At 36.8% G+C, this 26,115-nt stretch overlaps 1 protein-coding gene across 9 annotated transcripts in view; it reads left to right on the top strand.

Annotated features, from left to right (window-relative positions):
• The window catches only part of SCUBE1 (signal peptide, CUB domain and EGF like domain containing 1), a 251,963-nt gene that overhangs the window by 120,792 nt on the left and 105,056 nt on the right, over positions 1 to 26,115 (top strand). For all 9 annotated transcript variants that reach the window (XM_021278740.4, XM_072041711.1, XM_038173489.2 and 6 more), the window contains one exon: positions 22,341 to 22,466. In XM_021278740.4, the coding sequence (XP_021134415.1) occupies positions 22,341 to 22,466 (126 nt within the window). The remainder of the gene's footprint in view (positions 1 to 22,340; positions 22,467 to 26,115) is intronic.

Genomic DNA, 26,115 nt, shown 5'->3' on the forward strand with positions numbered 1-26,115 from the left:
GCATGATTTATATTACCATGATGAGTAGAGTGATGAGTCCATTCCTGGACCTGTGTTGATATGTCCATACATTCAGACAGTGAGCAAATACAGATCTGAAGCAAAAATCTTTCCATCTAAATAGGTAGAAGAGACTGAAGAGAGAGACAGAGGCAAGGGAGTTTAAGTTAATTTCCTTCAGGCATTGCAAGAGATCAGGCTTCCTGAGCTGCACTTCTGTATTCAGTCAAGTAGAACAGCCTGTGAGGTCACAAATTTAACTGAATACCTCTTCATATGAAGTGTATCTGTTGGCATGTGTTCATAATTTCTTGATATTCAAAGTAGATTTCTGATTAAATGCACAGATCATGCAAGAAATAACTTTTTGGTGATTGTGTGAATGTATTTTTGAAAATCAGAGCTTAAGTGTGAATTCTTACACTCACATACATTCAATATGTATTTTCTAGCAAATTTTCTGTGTGAAATTACTTAAAAGTATGTGTAAAAAGGGAATTTAGCATTCTTGGGTATTTACTTTAAAATGCAGATGTGCATTGAGCATCTAAAAAAAGTATTTCATTCTAACTCAGGTTTCCAATCATATGAAATTTTATTGCTCAAAACAAGATGCTCAACAATGTGTGTGTTGATCATATTGATGATAGTTCACAGTAAATACAGTACCATATAATAGTAGGGTTTAGCCACAAAAAATACCTTCGAATTATATAGCCATCTCATCTTCTAAACCACAAAGCAGATACATGGTAAATACTGTGGGATCCATTTGAGAGTAATTATCAACTGTGCTGCAAAGACATATAATTATTATGAAGCCCCAACTGTGATATTTATAAAGCAAAGTTGATGTAGTTACCACATTAAGTCAAATATACTTCAAAAATGTGTACTCATTCCTTCAGTGTAAAGCAGTACCATTACGTTTTGCCATGATTTTAATCCATAAGTTCTTCTCTTTATTGAGATTTCAGTTCTTGTTTCCCATTGCATCCCTTCCATAGCCACCTAAAGGAAGGGTTCAGCTCACTTCTCACACAGGAAGGTGCTGAGAGGAGGGTCAAAAATGTTCTGTGCCATCCATTTTCCCTGTCCTCCACTTGCTTAAACATGCAGGTAGTTTTAATCACTTTGTTTTCCCTAGTGTCATATGCTTCTGGATTGTAGTTTCTGTGGACAACACAGCCAGTTGAGCAAGCAAACCCAACACCTTCACTACCACACTTCTAGCTTTTATTATTGTTTGCACCTGACTAATCCGAAAGAGAGCCTAGTTGTAATAATAAAGTGCTGCAACTAAAAAAATAAGAAAGGTTCTGTGTATCTCCAAAGTGAAAGGCAATGACTATAAGAAGGAATCATTACCTATATTTCTTGGTACTTGCTTATACTGACTTGAAAATGTAAAGACGAGGCACAACCATGGCATTAATGGTCACCAGTAATACTGGTGGCAAGGAAGGCAGAGAATAGGATGAAAGTACTTTGGAAGGATTGTAGGTGTAGTTGTTGCCTTTTCTGAGTGAAATAGATTTGACAGCTCTTCCACTGTATTTTGAAATTTATAGGTCCAGGTGCTAAATTGTTTGCTAATCAACTTTTTCAGAGTAGCATAGAATCATCAAGGTTGTAAAAAACATTCAAAAGCATCAAGTCTGACCATTAACCCAACCTACTGATTCCCATCACTAAATCATGACCCTTAGCGCCACATCCACACATCTATCAAATACCTCTAGGTTGGGGACTCCACCACTTCACTGGGCAGCTTATTCCAATGCTTGACCACGCTTACTGTGAAGAAATTCTTCCCAATATCAAATCTAAATCTCCCCTGGCACAACCTGAGACTGCTTCCTTGTGTCCTATCACTTATCACTGGAGAAAAGAGACCAACACCCTCCTCACTGCAGCTTCCTTTCAGGTAGCTGTAGAGAGCGATGAGCCTCAGCCTCTTTTTCTTTGGACTGAACAACACCAGTTCCCTCAGTGGCTTCTCATAAGTCTTGTTTTCTAGTCCCTTCACCAGCTTCATCACTCTTCTCTGCACATGCTGGAGCAACTCAGTATTCTTCCTGTAGTGAGTGGCCCGTAACTGAACACAACAGTCAAGTTGTGGTCTCACCAGTGCTGCATACAAGGAGACAATCCCTTCCCCAGTTCTCCTGGCCAAACTATTTCTGATACAGGCCAGGATGCCTGTTTCACTGTGTCAGCATATTACACTTACAATTTTTTTAATTTTCATCAGAAGTAGTCTTGATGTCTTTGTTCCCTTTACAGTATTTCAGACCTTCTCAGAATGAGCAGGTTTCTTTGGTGTTATACTTTACATGGGACAGTAATATCATAGTTAAAGTGAGGTAAAACGCAGTAATCTAGGTGCTAGGCAGGTTTTGTTGTTGTCGTTAAACTATATTCCTTTGGAACAATTGAATGATGCTTTATGGTTATCAGGTGCTAGACTGTTGTCTTAGCCAGACACATGCACTCTTTTTCTAGTCTCTCAGTCATAAGACTGTTCAGTAATGTTTTCTCATAATTTGTTCATTACTTCCAAGTCTTTTTTTCTTTCTATTTACAGTATTAGATGGATTTATCAAGTCTTAATTCACACTTTGTGCTACAGACTGTACAAGTCTAGCCAGGAGATGGACTGCCTTTGTTCTCATGACAGCTTTCTACTCCTGTAGAAAGGCTTACTGTCCTGGTTCTAGCTAGGATAGAGTTAATTTTCTCCTAGTAGCTAGTAGGGTGCTATGTTTTGGATTTAGGATGAGAAGAATATTGATAACACACTGATGTTTTAATTGTTGCAGAGCAGTGCTTATACTAAGCCAACAACTTTTCAGCTTCTCGCTCTGTCCTGCCAGTGGGCAGGCTGGGGGTGCAGCAGGAGCTGGGAGGGGACAGACCCAGGACAGCTGACCCAAACTGGCCAAAGGGGTATTCCATACCATCTGACATCATGCTGAACAATATATAGGGGTGGCTGGCTGGGGGGGATGGGACTGGCTGCTTGGGGATAGGCTGGGCATCGGTCATCAGGTGGTGAGCAATTGCATTGTGCATCACTTGTTTTGTACTTCTTCTTCTTCTTCTTCTCCTTATTATTATTATTATTATTATTATTATTATTATTATTATTATTATTATTATTATTATTATTATTATTATTATTATATTTTATGTCCTAATAAACTGTCTCTATCTCAACCCACAAGCTTCAGTTTTCTAGTTTCTCTCCCCCATCCCAGAAAGGGACGGAGGAGGGTGAGCAAATGGCTCTGTGGTGTTTAGCTGCTGGCCAGGTTAAACCACAACACTTACCTTATTTTTTCCAAAATGACCATACTGTTTCTGTTTTGTCTCTCAGCCATCTGTGGGATCAGGAACTGGAAAAGTCTGTGATTCCAAAACAGTTTTTGTGTGTGAGACATAAACCTGATATGATTGCTGGCTGTTATCCATCATCATGAATGTATTCAATCATCTTTCAAAAAGCATTCGTCTGACATCTTGGAAAAGTTGTAGTTCACCAACAATCTCTTCAAGGAGTTGAAGGGTTGGGGGGAATTGAGGGATAGTTGTGTTGTTTCCTTGCATTTAATCTCATGTCCTGGAGGGATTTGGGTTTCTAGGGGAGTTTGTTCCTGAACAATACAGGGAGAATAGAGATTGATTCCTAATTTAGACAGAAACTATTTGAGAATAGATAGTAAAAAAGTAGCCTGCCCCCTTCCATATCCCTTATTTTTTTCAGAGTTGCTACTGTAATCTAAACAGTCTCAAATGTGGGTTTATTGTTTTTCATATAAGATGCAGTTGGTTTGGAGATTTCTGGGAAGCAGTATTTTTGCTGTGAGAAGTAGCATTTAAGATAACTGACTTAACTGGCTTTACTATGAGAACACTGCTATGTAGCTTTGTTCAAACTTCTTTGTTGCCTGAAGTTTATTGAAAACTTTTGAAGACATTTAAAACAGGCATCATTAGCAAGAAGCAACGTCGACTATGCTAGTAAAGTCTGGCTAAATTAGGCATGTTTTCATATTTTGTCTTTTCTCTTTGACAGTGTTCCTGTAATACTGATTCTTCATGTCGCTGCATGACATAGGAGTGCACATTAGTTTATCCTTACTCTTCCTAAAATAAAATTTAGCACTTAAGGTCTTTGACCTTGTCCAAGAGGGTACGAAATTACTTAACTCTTCAATTTGAAATGCCAAAAAGTTGTTACAGAGCCAAAGAAGTTGTCAGTTTTGAAGTAAATGAAGTACTTTCTCTTCCTAATAGCTCTGCCCACAACTGATTCCTCTTGAAAAGGTACCTATGCAGCAGGCAGCATTAAAAGAACGAGCATTCATAGTTTGTATAAAATAAGCCATGCCATGTTATCACAATCCCTGTCACAATTTTTAGTGACAGCAATGATTGTACAGCTTGACAATAGTCTACATCAGTGTATCATTTACATAGAAGCAATGGCCACAATAATAATTCTGCAAGCAGATAGCATGTTTAGCTTGCATTATCTTAAAAGAAAGAGCATGGATAATTTTATGTCCACAAGGGCAGTTTCATTTGGAAGTCTTTTCATACACTTTCTTCAAGGACTTCCTCTTAGATGGCTTGTGACCAATGACCACAAAATCATTTTCCAAACAATTTCCTTTTTGTTCTGACCTTAATGGCTTGGGGCCACGGCAACAAAGTCAATGAGAGTTGCCTTTTCCATTCAGATGAAGACTCCTTCCCAGTTACTCCTTTAATAAAGAAGTAAGATTTCTCTTTGCTTATAAAAAGATTTCTGGTGATTATTGTGTTATACTATAGCTTTTGAATCTGAAATCTCTTGCAACATCATAAATTCCATGTAAAGAGCAATCTTCCAAATTATCAGTCTTCAATTACTCAATGTTTCATGAAAAATAATATTGTAGGATTGTAAGTACAAATGTCATCTTAGCAGAACACATTAATGTATAGCCTCTTACAAAGTAACATTTATTTATAAGATTCTGTGGTTTTACCTATCATTAATCTGATTCCTTACTATTCTTCACTGACATTTATAAAACTTGCATGCAAGATAGAAGACATGGAAGACAAGTTGGGGTCAAAAGTAACATAGCAACCCTCTCACTACTTATGAAATCTGGCAACTACCATCATGGGGAAAAAACAGTACAGTGGCTGCCAATATGCTTTCATAACAGTAGATGGGAGAAAGATCTCTGTCCTTTTGCTTATGCCATGAAGTTGGAAACTCAGTGGCATCAATGTAGAGCAGCAATATTATAACTGATGTAAAATGGCTCACTAGTGCTGGGAGGCTTATTGTTGTTAGGCTGTGGTAATGCAAATCCTGGTTATCAGATGTGCCAGACCTATAAATATGCATGTCTTGAATTATGAAGGCAAGGTCATAAAAGCAGCTTCACAGAATAATTGCAAGCAAAGGGAAAAGAGAAAGGCTTCTTAAGTCTTAGGAGCTTAAGAGGTGTTGTCTTGATTTTGCATTCTGGCACCCACCACTTGGCCTGTCTTCATTCCTTTCAGGAGAGCTAGTTCTAGACAAAAACTGATGGTAGCACTTTCAATCCAGTAAACATGCACAAAGTAGCATTGTATTCTCTTCCTTGGCTGGCAAAATGAGATAGCTGGAGTTTGTTTTGCATATGTTGGGCTTAATTCAGATGATGGTACCCTTTAATTTTTAAGGATGTGGATTGCCATTCAACTGAACTTTTCAAAGTTGGACAAGTCTGAACAAAGTGTATGTCCTATGCCTCCTTCATAGTTCAATGAATCTAGAAAAAAACATCAGTGATACTCAGAAACAACATACAGCATTTACTAAAATTACATAGAACTCACACCCTGCAGCTGCATTCCAGGTCCACGGATTATTCTAAATTAATGTAATAACCCAGCTAATTATATTTTTTTTTGGTGAAACAAGAAACTACAAAGAATGTAATTTCATGAGCACCCAAGAATGCTAAGCTCATCCAGAATAGCACCTGGAGACTGAAATCCTGTTTTTGTTACAAATTGAGAGTTTGTCCGGTACTTTGCTTCTGACCATATAGAGTTTCCACTGTTATGCTTTGCTGGGTATTGATACTGATGTTCCTTATGCCAATGGTAGTGAGGAATGCTAATAATGTTTCTTTGGTTTGATGTCACCCCACAAGAAGCCTGCTTACAAAGAGTTGTGGTGGGAAAGACTGTAGTAGATGAAACCAAGTCTTCTTACAAAACTCTGTTAAAGATGCTGAAAAACACATATGTTCTCAAGCCAAGGTCTTCAGCAGTATGCAAGCAACTGTAATATAAAGTCACTGAGAAACTTGGAAAAAAAAAAAGAGTGATACATGCCTGTTTCAGATAACCCTGTATTCATTGACTCCTGCAGTCTACCATCATTTCCATTCATTTCTCCATTATCCCATTATTTCTTTTTTTTTTTTTTTTCACCTTTTTTTCTTTTTTTCCCATTGTTCTGGTCCCAGGAATTTAAGTTACCTGTCTGTTCAGTACACCACTTTCTCCATTCGATATCCACACCAGATCACATCCAGGAATTCACCGAAAACAGTTTTCCTTCCCATTTTTCAGTTTCTTCCACAAAAGACTTCCTTCCCTTATTTTGCCACTTCCACAAGACCCATCTCGTGCTTTCACCATATGCCCATGCAGTCAACAGCTTTCATTTTTCTCTCAGGATCTGACAAGTGTGTTAGCAAAGATACATTGCAAAAAGTCTACTGTTATCTACATGGTGATAAAAGCAGAGCTGTAAGACATACTTCCTAGCTTCTGTTGTACAGGATGTAGACAGAAATATGCCATTAAAGCTTTTCAATACTATCTTTAAAAACTTTTGAAAAATAGTCTTGTCACCTAAGAATAGGGGAAACACTCCCATTTGAGAGAAATGGTGATGATGTAGAGGAGGATACAATGTTGCAGAGGCCATTAAAACAATTAAATTTGTAGTTCTGATGTGGCATGGTGTAGTTTGCTTTGTAGGGATAGTATGCCGTTTGCCACAGTAGAAGTCTTATTTAATCTAAATAGCTACAAAGGCACACTCCTGGATTCATCTACAGGTTTTCATTCTGCAAGCATCCCTAAAATGGAAATACTGTTCTCTTTTCTCAAGCACCATTTGTATTTCAAATATGTTAGCACACTGGAGTTTAAAAGGAGTTGACATTGCTTTTGCTTTTCCACCGGCAAATATTAAAGTTTTATATGATCAAATGGAGGAAGTTCCATCCGAGGACTCAGTGGACAGATAAAGAGAACAATTTCATTGATATCTGATTGTTTTAGTGAATTTAATTATTATTTTTTTTTAAATTACTGGTAAAAGAGAATAATATTGTAAGCAATGGCATTTATTTTAAAATATTTTAGAATCTTTTTTTCTCTCTTCAAAATAAGAATGAAAGATTTTCTCAAAGATCTGTGCAAGGAGGTGTTCACACTGGGATGACCCTTAGGCATTCTGAGAGGAATGATAAGCAATTAAAATCACTAGTGTCCTTCTAGTCACAGAGTTCAACAGAGTTAAGAAACTGTTGCTTAACAAAACACATGTATGCTTTTAATACTTACTCCATAAATTAAGCATATAAACTTCCAATGGCCTTTAAAGTATCTCAAAGGATTTCAAGGGACTTTCCACCAATTCATGAAAAACATTGTTTTGTTGTGTTGACAATCATGCAGGAGTGTTGATATGAGGGATCGGTAACCTGGGAATTGCAGTTCAGTTTTCAACCTATTGAGTCCAGTTAGCAAATTAGAAAAGCAGACATTTTCTTTCCAATTCTCAGACAAACTGGAAAGGAGGAGAATCATAACATTTTCTTTGAATAATTTATCTTTTATTCCTAGGACTTAAATGCTCAGCTCAGATAAGCTGAGTTAGCCCATTAGCTGCCCTATTAAAGTCTTTCAACAGATCTTTCTAATCTTTTCTTAAATGTGTTGAAACCTAGACAGAAGATGGAAACTTTTTCTCCATGAAACAGAACCCAGTCAGTGTTGGCATTTAAACTAAATTGAGTAGTGTGAGTAGTTTGAAGCATTGCAGAGGCACTAAAACAGAAATGAAAAGTATTGGTTCCCACCATCTCCATATGTTGTTCATCTCTACTGGCTCACAATACTTTTTGGATTTCCACAGTAACAAGTGGAGAGGTCGAGGACCTATCCAAAACAAGCAAGCTTTATTTCTCACTTTAGAGATGGAGAGACTAAAGCAGTAACAAGTCAAAGGACAATGTAAGATAATAACATGTTCAGGAAATGAATAATGCAGTGTCCCTTTTCCTAACTAGCTGAGACTTTCTGTCATAAATACAGCTTTATGGTTAAGTTGGTATCTCTTACTTATAGATCATTTTCAGTCAGTTGAAGGGTTTGGAATTGTATCATCTTAATAAACTAATTTTACTGCTTTAAATCTGATTACAGTTTTGTGCTATGTATCTTTGCTGCCATTTGCCCTAACAGCCCTTTGATCTAACTCTGTAGGACATCTGTGTCTGAAGTTACCAACCCCTGCTCTCATCTCCAACTCATGTGCTCCAGCTACCGTTAAAAGTTGTGACTCCTTTCTTCTTTTCCTTCACAATTGTCCTTCACTTATATTCCTTTTATTACCCAGAGCCAAGGAGAAGGGAGCAGTAGATTTTCCCAATGTCATCCTCATAATTATATCCTACTACAGGCATACAGAGAAAGGCCCAAAATATACAAACAAGCCATCACACAGTATGTTGTCCTTCACTTTCTGCAGAAAATACCAAGGAGCCAAGGAGCACATTCAGAGCTCCAGTTTGTATATTGCCCATCAAAGTAAGAAAAAAAAAAAAAAAAAAAAAAAAATTGTAGTGTTTCAGAAGGGTTTATTAATTACATGATTACATGTTACATGATTCTGCAGTCATACCTTGCTTTGGTAAAGTTTCCATTTCTTATGAGTGGACTCCATGTAGTAAGTATATCTACTGTTTTGCTTTAGACCTTGAGGTTTTAAACTTAACAGTGTTTTACAACTGTTTGTTAACACATCTGCTATTGAAATCCTTTTCTCCCTGTTGGTTCAAAATCGGAATAGCTTCCTGTTATTATACTACTTAAAGAGCCAAATTTTCCCACCACAGCCAATTTTAACCTGCTGGCTTGATTCTGTCACTAACATAGTTGCTTTTGATACAAGTTTTTTAGGTGAATGTGTAGGGTTCTTTGGATTTAATTGCAACAGATGTTCCTTTGGGTTTTCTCCCTCCCATTTCACTCTGGATTTTAGTTGGTTTTCCTTGGAAAGGTACATGAAAGGGAAATTCTTGTATAGTCAAATGTTTGTTTTACCATCTAAAGTTTGCAAAGGGTCCTTAGTCTGGACTGATTTCTTCTTGAAGAGCTGTAATTATTCATGGAAAGGAAAAAAAAAAACAAAAAAACCTTTGTCACTAATAGCCTTCTTGGTGCTTCTTGTAACAGTCTTTATTATTCCTTTCTACATAATTTTCTATTGATGAGGTGAAAAAAGGCTTCCTCTTCTGTTGAGAGAGAAAAGGTAATTGTTCTTTTTTCACATTTACCAATGCTTGTTGCGTTACTTATGTGTTTAGAGGAAAAGGATGCAGAAAATGATGTTATTGATGGCATCGTCATGGCAACAGTTCTTTGGAATAACACATTCTGGCATTGTTATTCTGCACACAAAAAAGGGGGACTTTCTTTTAAGCACAAACAGATTGTGCCCTTTTTAAATGCACCCATGAACTTTGCTTTTCTGAAGATTTACAGACTGGTTTGGAGCAGAAAGGATCCTGACATCATTTACCTCTCTGTGTACATCACATTATGGTGTTAAAAAAAAAAAAAATCACTTTGAAAAAGCGAATGGTTTAAAGAGACACAATATGGGAAGGATACATAAACATTTCTTTGATCAGAAAGAGAAAAAAAAATTTAAAGAATTTTGAAATTTATGATCTCTAGCCCCATACTCACTAAATAATCAAAAGATAGAGATGAATAGAGAAAAGACAAACACTCTGATAAAATATTAATCCAGTTATGACAGTACTCTAGATCGCTAAGCTTTTACCCCAGACACTATTCATATTTTGAAACATTTTGATAGGAAATCTAATTGTCCATCTAAAAAGCAGTTTACAAACATATATTTTGCCTTTCATATTCATTGTTCCATTGTCCCCAGGTATTGACAGTCTTGCTAGTGTAAAATTGCAGAAGCAATAGCATTTCTGAGGCAGAGTATAATTTTATTATTTCTTGCTTCTGCTACAGTTCTGGCTTAGATTACTTTATTTCTTTGACACTCATCAGTGATATATGTATGTATGTGTTTTTATTGAAAATAAAAAAGAAGAGAATGCATTGAAATTGGGAACAATTTTGAAACCCATTCTGTACTCTGTGGTGCTAGCTATATATGGCAACCTGATATACACCTTCCAGGTTGACTTCTCCAAGAAAGAAACTGTTTCCCGAACACTGATGGTGTGTGGAAGTGGGCTGTACAAACCTTGAAGTTTGCATCTATAAATAATAGCTCCAAAAAGCACTGTTAAAAATAAAGTTCTGCATTGTATATAAGCTATGAATGACCCTTTGTTTCTGAAAGTCACCACAGTGGTGGACATCAGCTATCTGGTTGTTCTAGAACAGCTAAGACTATTGGATTTTTCTACTGTCAAAATGTGGATAGTACTGTGAAGTTCTGGGGACTATAGCACAGCTACATATGGATGTTGCTTCACATTTGGCTTTCTAGAGGTGAACTGATCTACAAAAAACATAACAGGAGGCCAGAAACTTGGTAGTTTTATCCCTTATCTTTGAGAAACATGACTGCCTTTATGCTATGTGAGCCTTTCAGAATGTGCACGAGTCTATGAATTTATTGTCATCATGGTCAGTGTTTCATTTTGTAAGAACCAAAATCAATAGCAGGTTGAGCTTTGAATCTTGGTCATACCCTAAAAAAAATGATAGGCCTGATGATAGATAATCATTTTGTATGTTCTCTATATTTGTCTGTAGAGCAGCGGACAGTCTTTATTTTCTGCACAACACATCTGTAGGTTTAAATAGATTGTATATGTGCATATGTGTGTATAGCGTTATATGTAATTATGTGTATAATGTTCATAATACATATAAAATAGTATATTTATAGTGGTATATATAGTAGAGTAAGTAAAATATTTTATGTAGTTATATATACTATCATGTATCATTTTGCTAACTAGTTCTGCAGTGTATTTTCTATTAATGTAAAAATAGTGAAAAAATCAATTGCATGTATCCAGCTTTTTTCCAGCCATCAACACAAAATACTTACAAGTGTCTTTAAGTGTTGTGTTCATGGTAATAAATAATCTTACTAAAATAGCAGAATTAATATTAGGTTTCTTTGGAATGTCTTCAGAAAATGCTGTCTGGTATGGGGATGTATCATGCCTCAGAAAGGTAGTACCTGTAAGGCCAAGGGCAAGGGAGATGGCTTCCTCCCTGAAAAAGAATTTGAGAGTTGTGAGTACATTCCCAGTGCAGAATAGACATGGCTGAGATTGTTTTTCCAGTTGGGATTTTTAACCTAAACCTCACATACAGCTGGTGCATTCGTCATCAGCTGTTTCCATGGGGAAAAAAGCATCTTAGTTAAAGTTTAATAGAAATCAAGAATGAGAATCTGTTTCACCCTGCTGCTTTGAGAGGATTATTTACTTCACAGTTTTCTCAAATAGCAGAGTCTGAAATTAAACTTGGTAAGTGCCCTATATTGCTTTCAAGGATGCTGATGAAGCACATATGTATATTTTATTACATGATGTTGCAAGAAGTTATGAAATTTTCCTAGGAAGAGTTTCAGATGTGAAGAAGTTCCTGCAAAGTGAAGTGTTGTTGAAATATTTGCTGCTAGTCTGTCTATTTGAGTATATGGTATGTGTTTTGAAAAAGTGCCCTTGAAATCTTTATTTCAGAAATATTTTATTAGAATGATTTCTTTCTGGAAACCAAGGCTGTCTCATGTCAACTGTAAAGATTTCAGAAGGAAAAATAAAATAACAACAATAACAAAAAACACAGAGGATTTTAGACTTCGTTTTGTTATTCCCATCATCCCATTTCTTACCTTATCTTTACATAGATTATAATAGTTGTTTAAACTTTGATTAGTCCTTGTTCAAAATCTCCTCATGAAACACTAATGAAGAGCTGTATTTTTAATTGATTTATTTATATTTGTGGAAATTATCTGCTTCCAGGGATTATTGTAAGTCATTTTATTGGAAAACTAAAAGCTCCACAACATCTTTTAGATATTAGGTGGAGTATTTTTGTTGAAAAACTGAGTTTTCCTGCGAACAGGGAGGAAAAAAATACCCACCTTGCTGTTGTCTGTTCTAACGCTCTACAACCTTCCCATGATTTTTTTTTCTACTTAGAGAGACTGTATAGAAATCACTGAGCCAGGTTTTCAGTATGCTATAAGGCACAAAGACTAGTATTTTCCAAAATAACCTGGGAGTTTCTAATTTTTGAGACAACTTTGGCCTATTTTGTAGTTACCAAACTCCTACCCATCTGAGGGTATTCAAGTCTTGATGATGCTGTCATTTGCTAGCTCTGCTGTAGCACCACATCTCTGAGGGGTGGGACATGAGAGACATTTTGGGATTTAGTAGCTCCCACCAAGGCACCAAGAAATACAACAGCAGTGGCGAAGACTCAAATAGAGAAAGAACATTCCTCAGCTATGCCTCCTGCAAAGCCTTGCCTGCATTCAGGGTTACCTTCATCTACCAGAGGGCTTTGTGTGGCAGTATCTCCTCAAAAACCAGCCTTTACTTTTGCTTTGCTTTGGTCCTTAAGGAATTCTTATTCAAAGATGAAGAAAAATTAAAAGCAGATTGTAGTAGTGTTGACTATGCTTCCCTTCCCTTCCCTTCCCTTCCCTTCCCTTCCCTTCCCTTCCCTTCCCTTCCCTTCCCTTCCCTTCCCTTCCCTTCCCTTCCCTTCCCTTCCCTTCCCTTCCCTTCCCTTCCCTTCCCTTCCCTTCCCTTCCCTTCCCTTCCCTTCCCTTCCCTTCCCTTCCCTTCCCTTCCCTTCCCTTCCCCTGCCATTTCTTTCCTTTTGTGTGAAATCAGCATTGATGGTGGGTGCCAAGTAGGTATTGGTGGAGACAGAGATTTTGCCAGAACAGCAGCAGCTCAAATTTCCTGTGCTATCTTACTGAATTATCTTTGAAATAAACTCCATTCTACATGTGAGAAGGTAACTGTACTCAGCCTCCCCACAAAGGCAAGGAAAGGGTCTATACAGTGAGCACCAGTGTGGTGCTGAACAACAATGTGGGAAAGACTGAGTTTGCCAAAATACCTTCATGCAATCCACCAAAAAGCCATCACACACTCACAGTAGTCAGTCTCAGCCAACCTGGGTTGGATTTCTGCCTGTCATTCTCATTCTCTCATGGTCCCACTGGAATTGCTATCATTTGTTAGAAATTTTTAAATCTATTATCTTTCTCTACCAGCATGATTTTTCTGCTAAATTAAACTTGGTTTGTTCACTCCCATCATTCATTTAATCTTTCTGTCCTCTTATCTGAAATTACAGTACCTTTGCAGAATTACAAATCTATCTCCATACTACTGACAGAATGAAGTTGTATTTCTGACACATGCCTATTTTTAAATCGTCAGACAAAACCTCTCTTCAGGGCTGGATGACAGATGCAGTTTTTCCGGCTGACACTTAGAGCAGGAGTATTTTGTCAGAGATCAGACTGCAAGTCTGCCTGCTGAAGATGATGTCCCTAAGCATGTTTTATATCCAAACTGAAAACACATGCAATTGCTAAACAAACTTGAACTTGTTTATTTTGTATTATATAGTAGCAGCTGTTTTCTTGTATGATGTCCAGAATTTATCTAGCCAACCTACTTAATAGGGTAAAATTCTGTTTCCTTGTGTCAATTTGCCTGCTATATTTGTTTAGTTTTCTTTTTAACCTCTGTAGAGGTGAGATAGTGGTCACTAAAAGTGGTATTTTCCTAAAGCTTTAGGTAGAAACAAGCAACCTATTCCACAAATGAAAGCAGAAAGTCCTGTACTCATCCACTTAACAAAATGAAGAATATTAGATCATGAAATAGATTATTGTATTTATGACATACCTGATACAATGTTTCCCACTTAACTCCAGTGGTCTATTCCTAGATGGACGCTTTTTACCATGACATTATCATTGTCTGAGGAAGAGTAGCTGCCCTGATAAATTTATTTTGTCCTTTTTTTTTTCTTGCTAAAGAGAGAGAATCTTGGTACGTTTTGTTGTTGTTGTTTTGTTTTGTTTGTTTGTGTTTTTGTTTTGTTTTGTTTTTTTTCCTATCTTCAGGTAGGGATGTATTATTTTTTGAGATGAAAGCATCTCAAGCTCTCACTGAGTATCCAAGCTCACCAGATGTTCTTCACCTCCCAGAACAAAGTCCTTATTAGTGAGCCAGAAATGTTCAGAAGGTTTGAAGGAAGTGTGTAGCATGAAGGTGAAGGTCAGGTCCATGCTGTTGGAAAATGATCCTTTGTTTTTAATGGAACCAAGATCAGGCTACACGTATTTGTTGCCTGTACCTGGGGTGGTTAGCCAAATGTTGATTTTCATTGCTCTGAAGCGTGCAAGATGCTTGAGTTAAAAGGCCAAGGCAGGAGTACTTTGTGTATTAGGCTATAGATGGGGATCTGCTTTCCACAAGCCAGTGGGAAAGTTAACTGTACGCATATTTTGGATATTCAACCATCTTTCAGCACTTATGACCAAAATTTACACACAGAAGTAACATTTGGCTTGAAACATCTGTCTTGCACTTTCACTAGCATTGTGTTCGTGTCTCCATCAGAAACTTACTGTGGTTTTTTTTGGCCTCCATTCTGAACACAGTAAACCAAAAATTCTGAGAGGAATTTTCTCTGTCAGTCTTCTACATTTCTTGGTAATTCCCCAGTGTGTTTCACTGTAGCAATGCTGTCATTGCTCACATTAATTTTTAGAAAGAAAACAAACAACAGCAACAACAAAAAATACACTATTTCAATAATTTAGTAAACAACTAAAATTAGAATGTTTGTATCTTCTTGTATTTGATTTCTCTGTTGCTGAAGGTGTGTTTCCCTCTTTCTGGCAGCAGTTATGGAGGGAATGACTATGTGACAATCAGCTGATCTAAAAAGATTACAGTTCATGTTACATTCTGGTTCTTACTATATTATCATTACTATATACTATGTATTATTTTATTTTGCTATGATATATAATGCATACTGATACAGTTGAACTGCAACAACTGATTCTGATACAATTGAATCCTGTCACTCACAGAGCAGTTCTCACATTTACACCTGAAATTCATGAGTATCACTATTAGCAGTATAGCACCACATGTATCCCCTGCCTAAGCAAAAGTAATTATCCACTGTAATTAAGATTGATGGAAAGAAGCTGACCAAACAATTTCTTATTGTTTGTGTTAAAAAAATTTTTGCTTTACTTTGCACGCAGAGCATGTTCATAAAAAGTATGTAAAACAATAAATAATAAAACACTGTGGTTTATCTGAGTCCAGAAATTCAGTGACTAGCATATAAATATATTGAATGTATTTTAACTTTTCTAGAAGCTATTGAACACAATCATACAGATTATGTATGATGTATGAATTATGTAAATAGTTTCTACAACTTTTTCATGACTTTTTATAAGATCCATTTTTTAATTAAATGAGGGTGCAACTGTAATAAATTATTTTTATGTGTACCTAGTACTAAAATTAACATACCCACACACACAAAAAAAGAGATTCCAATTACATAGTTTTGGGGACTGAGTATCAATGCTGCACATGTTAATGTTTATGCCAGTGTATTTGTATGGATTAAATTCTAGATTTCTTGTACCTTTTAACCACATTCAAGCACGTATATTCTGACAATAACCTTCAAAAGTGGTACTGTATTATATCATTGGCACAATTTTAAGCATTCCATTTCAGATTGTGTTTGGAACTAACATGGTTAATTGGAAAATATAAAAAACAGCAACAAAGCAAATACAGAGTGAAACTGTGACAACAGAGAAGGTAATATGAGCATATATGATGAACCACAAAGTAAAATAATGGCTAGATGTCTTAATTAAGATGAGAACAGGCAGTGTTAATGAAAAATAAAGGCTGATCAGCACATTAGTTGTCACAGTGAGCCTGATTCAAGCACTTTCAGAGCCACTGAGATGAAAACATTTTTAGAACATAATACAATGGAAAGGTCATTGTATCAGACTGAATGTTTTTCAGAACAGCCCTATTAAGAGATTTGTGATAAATAGATGGCAGAGTGTATTAATGTAGTAGACTCACACCCAATCTCTCCTAGGCCAGGAACAAAATGACTGTAGATTGCAGGTCACATAACAATGTCTGCCACTCTCCATGAACAATCTTTTGTAACTGAAAGTCAGAAGAAAAAACATGACTGCAATACGCGAGCTTCTCAAGTCATATCTAAAATGCTAAGAGAGGTTTTAGTTCAATTAGATTAGTGTTCTTCTTTCTTAAGTAGCATTTCTCTTCCTGTTTATAATGTATTTTCTGTTGGATTCTGTTTTGCTGTCTTTTATGAGGTGAATCTACTGAGAATGTGTATAACTGTTTGAAAAGTCTTCATTTTACTGTCTGCCAGCACTGCCAGAGAACACACACCTGTTTTTGTGCTATGCTCTAAAGATGATCTTGAGTAGCAGTATATGAAATTAAGATATTGCTTTAGTTAACAATTAACATGAAAAATCTAGAGCCTTTCAACTTCAAACATTATAGTATCAAGGATAAGTAAACATTTTTTGGTGTTCTGACTTCTCTTTTCTCAACATTTAGTCTTTCCCTTGATTTGGGAACTATGTTTTTTCAGTTCATCTATAATCACTCAAGTTCTAGAAGCTGCTGTACACAGATTAGTGCAAAAAATAATAGAAGTGAGAGAGAAAGGGGACCACAAAGACGGAGGGAAGGGATGCCATCCAGAAGGATGTAAGAGCTGATGACAGAGGGATCAGAGTTTGCCTGTGCAAACCTCATGAATTTCAACAAGGCCAATTCCTGTACCTGCATCAGCGCAAATAAAGGCTGGGCGGAAAATGCACTGAGAGCAGCCCTGAGGAGAAGGACCTGGGGTTGTTGGTTGATGAGAACCTCAAGAGTCAGCAGTGTGCACTTGCAGCCCAGAAAGCCAACTGTATCCTGGGCTGCATCAAAAGCAGTGCGGCCAGCAGACCAAGGGAGGGAATTCTACCCCTCTATTCTGTCCTCCTGAGACCCCACCTGCATTCAGCCCTGGAGTCCCCAGCACAAGAAGGACATGATTATATTAGAACAAGTCCAGAGGAGGGCCACGAAGGTGATCAGAGGGCTGGAGCACCTCTCCTGTGAAGAAAGGCTGAAAGAGTTGAGGTTGTTCAGCCTGGAGAAGAGAAACCTCATTTCAGCCTTGTAGTACCTAAAAGGATACAAGAAAGCTGGAGAGGGACTCTTTGTCTGGGAGTGTAGTAATAGGACAAGGAGTAATGGCATTAAACTAAAAGATGGTAGATTTATCCTAGTTATTTGGAAGAAATTCTTTACTCTGAATGTGGTGAGGCACTGGAACAGGCTGCCCAGAGAAACTGTGGATGCCCTATCCGTGGACGTGTTCAAGGTCAGGTTAGATGGGGCTTTGTGTGACCTGGTTTAGTGAGAAGTGTCCCTGCCCATTGCAGGGGTGTTGGAACCAGGTGGTCTTTGAGGTCCCTTCCAACCCAAACCATTCTGTGATTTCATGATTCTATGAAAGCTGTGTAGTAGAAGATAAAGTTTTGCAAATACATTTTGGTCAAGGGTCGGGTGAAAGATCCATTGTCTGTTCCTTGGTCCAGGCTGTGCAGCATACTGGGGTAAAAGTGCTCTAGACATAATCCTGTACTGTCTTGGGAAAGGGCTAGGATAATTCCACAGGTATTTCCCCTCTCTTCTTTGGACCTGCAATGGGTTGTCAACTCTAGGAAGGAGTGACATGTGAGGCACAGGGTGCTCCTCTTGGAGCTAGGGCCTCTTTGCTGACTTGGGGCTTATGATGATGAAGAGAAAATCTTCAACACATTTAAATGAAAAATAGAATCCCTCTCAGTTATTCAATGATGATGTTTTTTACTTGAATGACTAGTTTTCCACACATATCTACAAATCAAGCTGTAGGTCATCATTCATTGTTCCACTTACCCCCAGAGGGAACACAGCATTTTTGCTCTAGCTGTGCACTGCCCATCACCCAGGAGAGGAGCTTCCTGTCTCCCTGCACATGACAGTGCCAGTAGGTCTGGACACATGTTCCTCACCTCCTCTTTCAGTTGCCCTTTTTTTTTGTGAGTCCAAGGGATGCTGAACACCGAGGCAGGCACTAAGATGCTTTTTCTGTGCTTTTATTCACTCTTGGGTCCCTAGGTAAAAGTATGGGAACATTAGGTAGCTACTGAAGATGAACTAAAATAAGGCAAAACTTTGTTTCTCAGGAGGTGATAGTGAGGGGAAATGATAACTCAGACATTTTACTACTTCTATGATAGTGCAATGAACTACTGTCAAAAGACCAGCTGTTCTACTACAAGCAGTGCAATCTACCCAGTTCCACTATAGGAAAATATGTGTTGTGTTTATGTATTTGTACTACATTGGACATTTTAGACCATATCTTGCTAAAGGGAATATCTGGCAAAGTAATTCTAGGAGCATTTTTCTCTCCCACTTGCATGCATTTGTATAGCAAATAAACTAGCGTTTGGAAAGTAGTGTTTTTTGTTTTTTTTTTTTTTAGTTTGATTTATATGCAATGTCATAAAAGATTCAGTATTGGTTGAAGGGCCAGCTCTTCAGAAAAGGGTAAATCTTACGTCTCAACAATGATTCGTAAATCATTTGTGTATGCAGATTGATGCAGAAGGCATCTGGCCAAATGCTGCATTTGCTGAAAATCTGAAATTTGGAACAATTAAAACTATTTGCAAATTAGCATGAATTTGTTTAAGACAATATTTTTTAAACAAGCCTAAGTATTTCCTTGCTGCATTTTCATATAAATGTTTTGTAAGTTCTAATCAAAATTTTGTTCAGAATTTCTTTTTAATTTAGTTCTTAGGGATTTGAAAAATACTAAAATATAAATGATAAGCTTGTGGATGAGTTCCTGTTTTGAAAAATAATGGTGTTATATTTCACCATAAAAACTTCAGTTTTCTGAAATAATGATTCTCTGGTTTAGGAGATTTTAATGGTGTTCTCCAGCTAAACTGAAATAGCTTTTGTACAGCTCCAAGAACCTGATGAATACAATAACTGAAATGAGTAAGAAAATAACTGAAATATTGTGGTCATACACACAAATACTAGAATAAAAACCTGCTTTGCCTTTCACTTTAGTTTCAAGATGTAATAATTCTAATCATAGCTTTTCCCAATATTATTGGCAGTGTATAATTTCTCACTTCCCAAGTGATTTTAACAATGGCAGATATTCAGTATCTGTAAGTAAACACTGAAAATCACTTGCTTCATTACACTTCTGGGCCATTAAATATCTTCTTTCATCTATCTATTTCCTCTCTTCTCATTGCCTCAGCAATGTGACTCCATCGGGCATGTGGTATCTTTCCCAGATCCTTTTCTGGACATAGTGTAGTATGCAGGAATGTAGTTTGTCAAACACATTGTGTTTGAAATCCTTTGTTGGTAGCAGTGGAGAGAAAGGGATTATAAAATGCCTCAAAACTTTCAAAAAGGCTGTTCCCAGGTTTCTTATATCTGTTCATCCATATACAACATTCATACCTCACTTTTATGTATGGGATGGCAGAGTACAGTATCATGCATATAGTATAGTATAGTATGTTGTGTATTATATCTTCAATAGCATCTCTTGTGCAGGCTACAGTTTGCAGAGAATTTTGCACTTTGACAAGTTTTTATACTCATCCATGCTAACACAGCTTAGAGAGAAATAATTTGTTTATGATGTTGATTTTCATACATTGAGTTTTAAGATTCTGATTTTTTTTATAGGGGAGATCAACTAACCTACCCAGTCTTACTGGTGATGTGTTTTTCATTGTTCTGCTAATATAACCTTTCTGAAGTAAAGTCAGGCAGTGCAAATAACTTCTGAATCTGTTAGCTTCTGTCAACCTGAGCCAATCTGACTTTCTGGAACATTTCCTTCTTCAAATTTTGTACACAAATTTTATTAGTAACTGGTTTACATGCTAATCCTTTCATTTATGTTTGATTAAAAACTATTCTGTATGCTGAGTTTGTCATAAAAGTTTGTAATAAAATCTCAATACTTGGTTTGAAGTATTTGATTTGATAGTGTGAGATCAGCCTAAATGCAAAGGCTGTGCGTGTAGATACCAGAGGTGGCAGATGTGTTCATGTGACTTCTTTAAGAATGAAAAGGGAACACAGAGATTGTTTCCACCTTTGGAAGCAAAAACCTTGCAACAGCCCTGAAAAAAGAAAAAAATATATATTTATAATACATCATCACTGTCAGTTTAGCTTGAACATTTTCCATTGGAATTGTTTTGCAAAATTGGCCTTTAATAGGTAGAAATAGCCATGGTACAAAGTGGCAGACGAGCTGCTGAGTCTACAGTGATCCTCCATTCACCAGTGTTTTGGGGAATACATGTTGTTTTCATGGTAGTAAGCCGAGTTACGTTGTGAAATCTCGGGCAGTGATACTCTAAGAGAATTAATCTCTCCTTTCCAGGTCAGAAACCCAAGGGGAAGTCTGGGAAGGCTTTGTAATGCAGATTTAGCTGACCTTCCTTCACACTAAGAATGCTAGATGCTGACCCACAAGGACTGAGTTAAATATTTCTGTGAATATGTGGGATTTTAATTAACATGGTAATGAAAACCTCTAAGAACATCAGGCACATTAAATATCTAAATCACTTGTATAGTTCAGAAAGCTAAAATTGGACTTAAGATGACTAAGAAATTAATGTAGTCAAAGAGAAAAGGAGTAGCAGGTTTGTTGAAGATTGCCTGCACTTACTGTGGATAACAGAGATAATTGAGTTGTATGGCAAAGAGCAAAGAAATCCAACCAAAAATGCTTAGATATAAGTTTTGGTGGATGCATCATCTGAAAAACAGATTTTATGTGTGACAGAGTATACAGCACATTAACAGGCAAATGAAAATGAACCAGGCATTAACAATCATTACATTTATTCATAAAACAAATAGCTGTGAGCTTAGTTATTGAACTCTTATAATCACCAGTTGCACAGACAACTTCCTGGAGTATCCTGAAGTATCCTTTTAATCCATTATATTTTCATGAAAAATTAGAATATGGAGATTCAATAGGGAGATCAAAAGTAATGGGTTTCTACACGCAGAAAAACACCCTATATTCTATAGCAATGCTCACTGTGTATGCCCCAAGGAAGGTACATGTATATACCACTAGCCTCAGTATACTGCCAAATTTCTCGTATCTGTCTTTTCCTTTTGAAATGAGAATTTTTATAAAGATATAAATAAAAACAGCCAATCCTACATGCATTTTCCGTTCTCTTTTCATTTTTCAAATACTTATATTTGAATTTGGAAAATAGATTCTGCAATTCTATAAGTGTGGAAAGTTAGGGTCATGGCACTGAGCCTGCCAGATTTCAAGAAGTATTTGGACAACTCTATCAGACATAGGGTCTGTTTTTTGGGTTGGTCCTGTGTAGAGCCAGGAGTTGGACTCAGTGATCCTTATTGGGTCCCTTCCAACCCCCAGGATATTCTATGATTCTACGTTTCTAAGTCCAAGTAGACAATATCAGCCACTCTCCCCTCATCTACCAATCAAGTCATTTCATTGTATAAGTTTATCAGGCTGGTTAAGCATGACTTCCCCTTTGTGAACCCATGCTCAAAATATACATTACTGTAATGTGTAAAGCGTGAAATAGAGCTGCAGTTGATCATAGGATTGGTTATTTTGTCATTCATTACACTGTTTTGTTGATTGTATATGTCTTTTCAGCTGCATTATTTTGCCTTGTGGAACATGGTCCAGATGCAAAATTAAGATTAGAATGACAATGAAGGACAGGATGTGTATAATTGGTGATAATCTTTTTGCAAGTTTATTTCAGTACTAATATTTTCTATTCTTCTTTCTTTCTTTTACAGAGGGTATGAACTGTATGAACAAAGATCATGGGTGTGCACACATCTGCCGGGAGACACCCAAAGGTGGGGTTGCCTGTGAATGTAGGCCTGGCTTTGAACTTGCCAAAAACCAGAAGGACTGCAAATGTAGGTAGATAAAGATTAAATTTCAAATGCCCACAAATGTCTTATTTTCTTCATTGTTGTTATTTTCCAGAATTCAAGAAATCAACTTTGTTTTGGCCAAAGGTGATTTGTAATTTTAGTAGTGTGTTTTTTCTGTCAAAGGTTTACTTCGGTTTGGATAAGAGGGATCAAATAACAGAACTTTGGCAGTGAGCCTGTTAGCAAAGTGTTATCAACTTTTGTATCTTCCTATGAATGCAGGAAGTGATAGATAATTTAATCTAGATTTTCCTTGTAAAGCAAAACAAACAAACAAGCGCATAGAAGATTCTAGCTTTTGGAGGTCCACAATGATGGATACATTGATAAATGTACTAATAGGTTTAATGATAAATCTGTTACAGCCATCATACTATCAATGTTAATTCCTCTTTTTTAAATGACAGGAATGTTTGCTCTACTGCTGATTCCACTGCATACAGGCTACTTTTACTGATATAACTCAGCAGTATCAAATGTACTATTAGTGATGTATTCTAGAAGTTGAGATACTGAAGATATTCATCAGCCCACAAAATTGGAAGCTAGAATTGTTCTGTATAGGTTAAAATAATTGACCCTCTATAACATCTTCATCTGAAAGCTTCTGAAGTGCATGGGAGTCTTTCTTATGGCTTCAGTGAGTGTTAGGTCTGACTCCAATAGCTTCCTTTCCTAGCTGGTAGCTTTGTGAGAGAAATAAATAAATAAATAAATAAATAAATAAATAAAATAGTGCAATAAAATGATTAATGAATAAAATGAATAAAACACATTTTGTACTTTGCATAGGGCCAGTATTTTTGTGCTACCTTTTCTTCCACTCCAGCTTTTTTCTACCTGAGATCTCCACTGTTTAAACAAGCTTAGATAATACTTGTTCCTAAGTATGAATTCAAAAGAATCACCTTTGAATGTGATCAAGAAGTCCCACAGGATACTGTACAGTCTGATTGCTCCTCCATGCTTGTGAGGCTACACAAGGCCAATGGCAAAAACATAGAGAAAAAAATGCCTCTATGGTCATTTTCTTTCCCAGTGTTTATTAGAAGCGAACATTGCATGCTGTTAATTGCAGTGCAAGATCAGCTACATTGGTTAAGTTGGAGAGGATGTTTATTTATACTGTTTATTATTTGTTTCCACGAATTCGTACATTCCTTAAGAATTATATTATCCTTTTTCATAGTGAGATGATGACAGGAGAAATAGGGCCTCTTCTGGAAAGATATTTCTAAATGCCTCAAAGTTTAATAGATTAAAATACTTGAATTTACTCATTGCCCTGCGGTGTTCAAATGTTAGTTTGATTTATAAAGAACTTTTGCTGACAAGCCTCTATGTAGGAACACAGAGTTTTTCAAGGCCACAGATCTTGCTGCAGAATACACCAACCCCTAAAATCACAGCACATTCTGCAAATGTTCCAGAGTATTGCTTAAAATAGTCTTACTACTAGCCCTTCCATATGCAAAGATACCTAAAATTATAGCCAGATAGCCGAAGACAACAGTTGTGAGATTACAGAAGACTATTTATAAAGGTTTAGTACTGAAACAAAATCTTGACATTAAAAAAAAAATAAAAATTACAACTAAGCATTTCAGTGGAATTAACTTAAATCCTGAGCTGAAACTTTGCAATTATTGCATACATGAAGAAGAACTGAAGAAGAGATGCCTGCCCCTTGGCAGTCTGGACTGGGTCTATACCCCTGGTATACAGGGATACAGACTGGTAGTGTCTGATATACTGACTGTCCTCTCAAGTATTCTGGTTTATAATGGTCCATGAAACTGTGCCTTTCAGTGTTTGACAGAGCTTTCTTACATGTTTGTTTGTTTGTTTATGTGAGGAGATGACAGATAACCAATGTGTCAATAAGTGATTTTTTTATCAGTCACTTTGCCAATGAATCACAATACTGAGAGGAATTTTCAGAATTGGCCCAAGTCCACTCTAATGTGGCATGTTTTTCAGTTAAAAAAAAAAAAAAAAAAAGGTAAAAGAAATTAGAAAACATAAAAAAATGGAAGAAAGGCTCCCAGCTTTTAATGCATGCATTACATGACTGTCATTACATCCTAATTACATGATCACACGTCACCTGGTCATATTCCATACTAATAAGGCAATCACCAATAGTGTCTTGCTTCATTCAGTGTATGTCATGGTCAGTGCTCATTAAATAGGCTTTCATTCAATAGTTTCCTCTCCTTCATAACTCATTGTTATGCCTTGCTTGCTACACAGTGTTCAAAAGCTATTCTGAACATAAGATTTTAAATTTCCTCATGGATTTTCCCATGATACTCATTACAGTAATATCAGAGCGCTCCATAGGCATTGTTAATATACTTTCATAACATTCTTGTCAAGTTAAAAAGTACTGTTTTGCCTATCTTACAAATGGGAGAATAATGTAAAGGTGTTAATGTCAAAGTCATTTAGTAGTGATAGGTGATTAACCAGAAACAGCCATGTTGTGGTTTAAACTGTTTGGCAGCTAAGCACCACACAGCCATTCGCTCACCCTCCCCCATCCCTCTTTGGGATGGGGGAGAAGATCAGGAAAATGAAGCCTACGGGTTGAGATAGAGACAGTTTATTAGGACAGAAAATAAAATAACTAAACTAAACTAAACTAAACTAAACTAATAAAATAAAATAAAATAAAATAAAATAAAATAAAATAAAATAAAATAAAATAAAATAAAATAAAATAAAAATGATAATAGTACTGCTAATAATAATGTATACAAAACAAGTGATGCACAATGCAATTGCTCGCCACCCACTGACTGACACCCCCCAGCCAGCCACCCCTGTGTATATATATATATATATATATATATATATATTGTTTGGCATGATGTCAGATGGTATGGAATACCCCTTTGGCCAATTTGGGTCAGCTGTTCTGGGTCTGTCCCCTCCCAGCTCCTGCTGCACCCCCAGCCTGCCCACTGGCAAGACAGAGCTAGAAGCTGAAAAGTCGTTGGCTTAGTATAAGCACTGCTCTGTAGCAATTAAAACATCAGTGTGTTATCAACATTCTTCTCATCCTAAATCCAAAAGATAACACCCTACTAGCTACTAGGAGGAAAGTTAACTCTATCCTAGCTGAAACCAAGACATCCCAGAACACAGTTCTGCATTTGTAGCACTTAGTATGGTCAAAGCCAAGCCCCCAATGGCTCCCATTGTAGTCTCAAATGCCATGGAGAAATGAGTATTATACTAGAAGCCTGTAATAGATGAGATACTTGTGGATTGCCAAGCACTAAGTAGGATTTCCATTACAAGGGCAGAAATTGAGATCTTTATGGGCTGTTATCACTGCATCAAAAGACCATCCTCTCTTGGCAGTGAGGCAAGGATTCTCCAGCTGTTTCCACAGACCTGACTTTCCCACCTGTGCAAAGAAAAGACAGAAATGTTGTCTGCATTTGTCAGTAAGGATGGTTATCATGATACAATAAGTCTGTGCACCAAAAGTCTGGTATTTTTTAGCTTTTGAATGCTTAATATTGCAACAGTAGTGTTTTCTTAATGTTAATTTTAAACATGTAGTTTCTCAGTTGCTACCCTAGGAAAATACAGAAGTATTGAGGCTGGAAGTGATGTCAGA

Source organism: Anas platyrhynchos, chromosome 1, assembly GCF_047663525.1.
Source record: "Anas platyrhynchos isolate ZD024472 breed Pekin duck chromosome 1, IASCAAS_PekinDuck_T2T, whole genome shotgun sequence".
Classification (NCBI taxonomy): domain Eukaryota; kingdom Metazoa; phylum Chordata; class Aves; order Anseriformes; family Anatidae; genus Anas; species Anas platyrhynchos.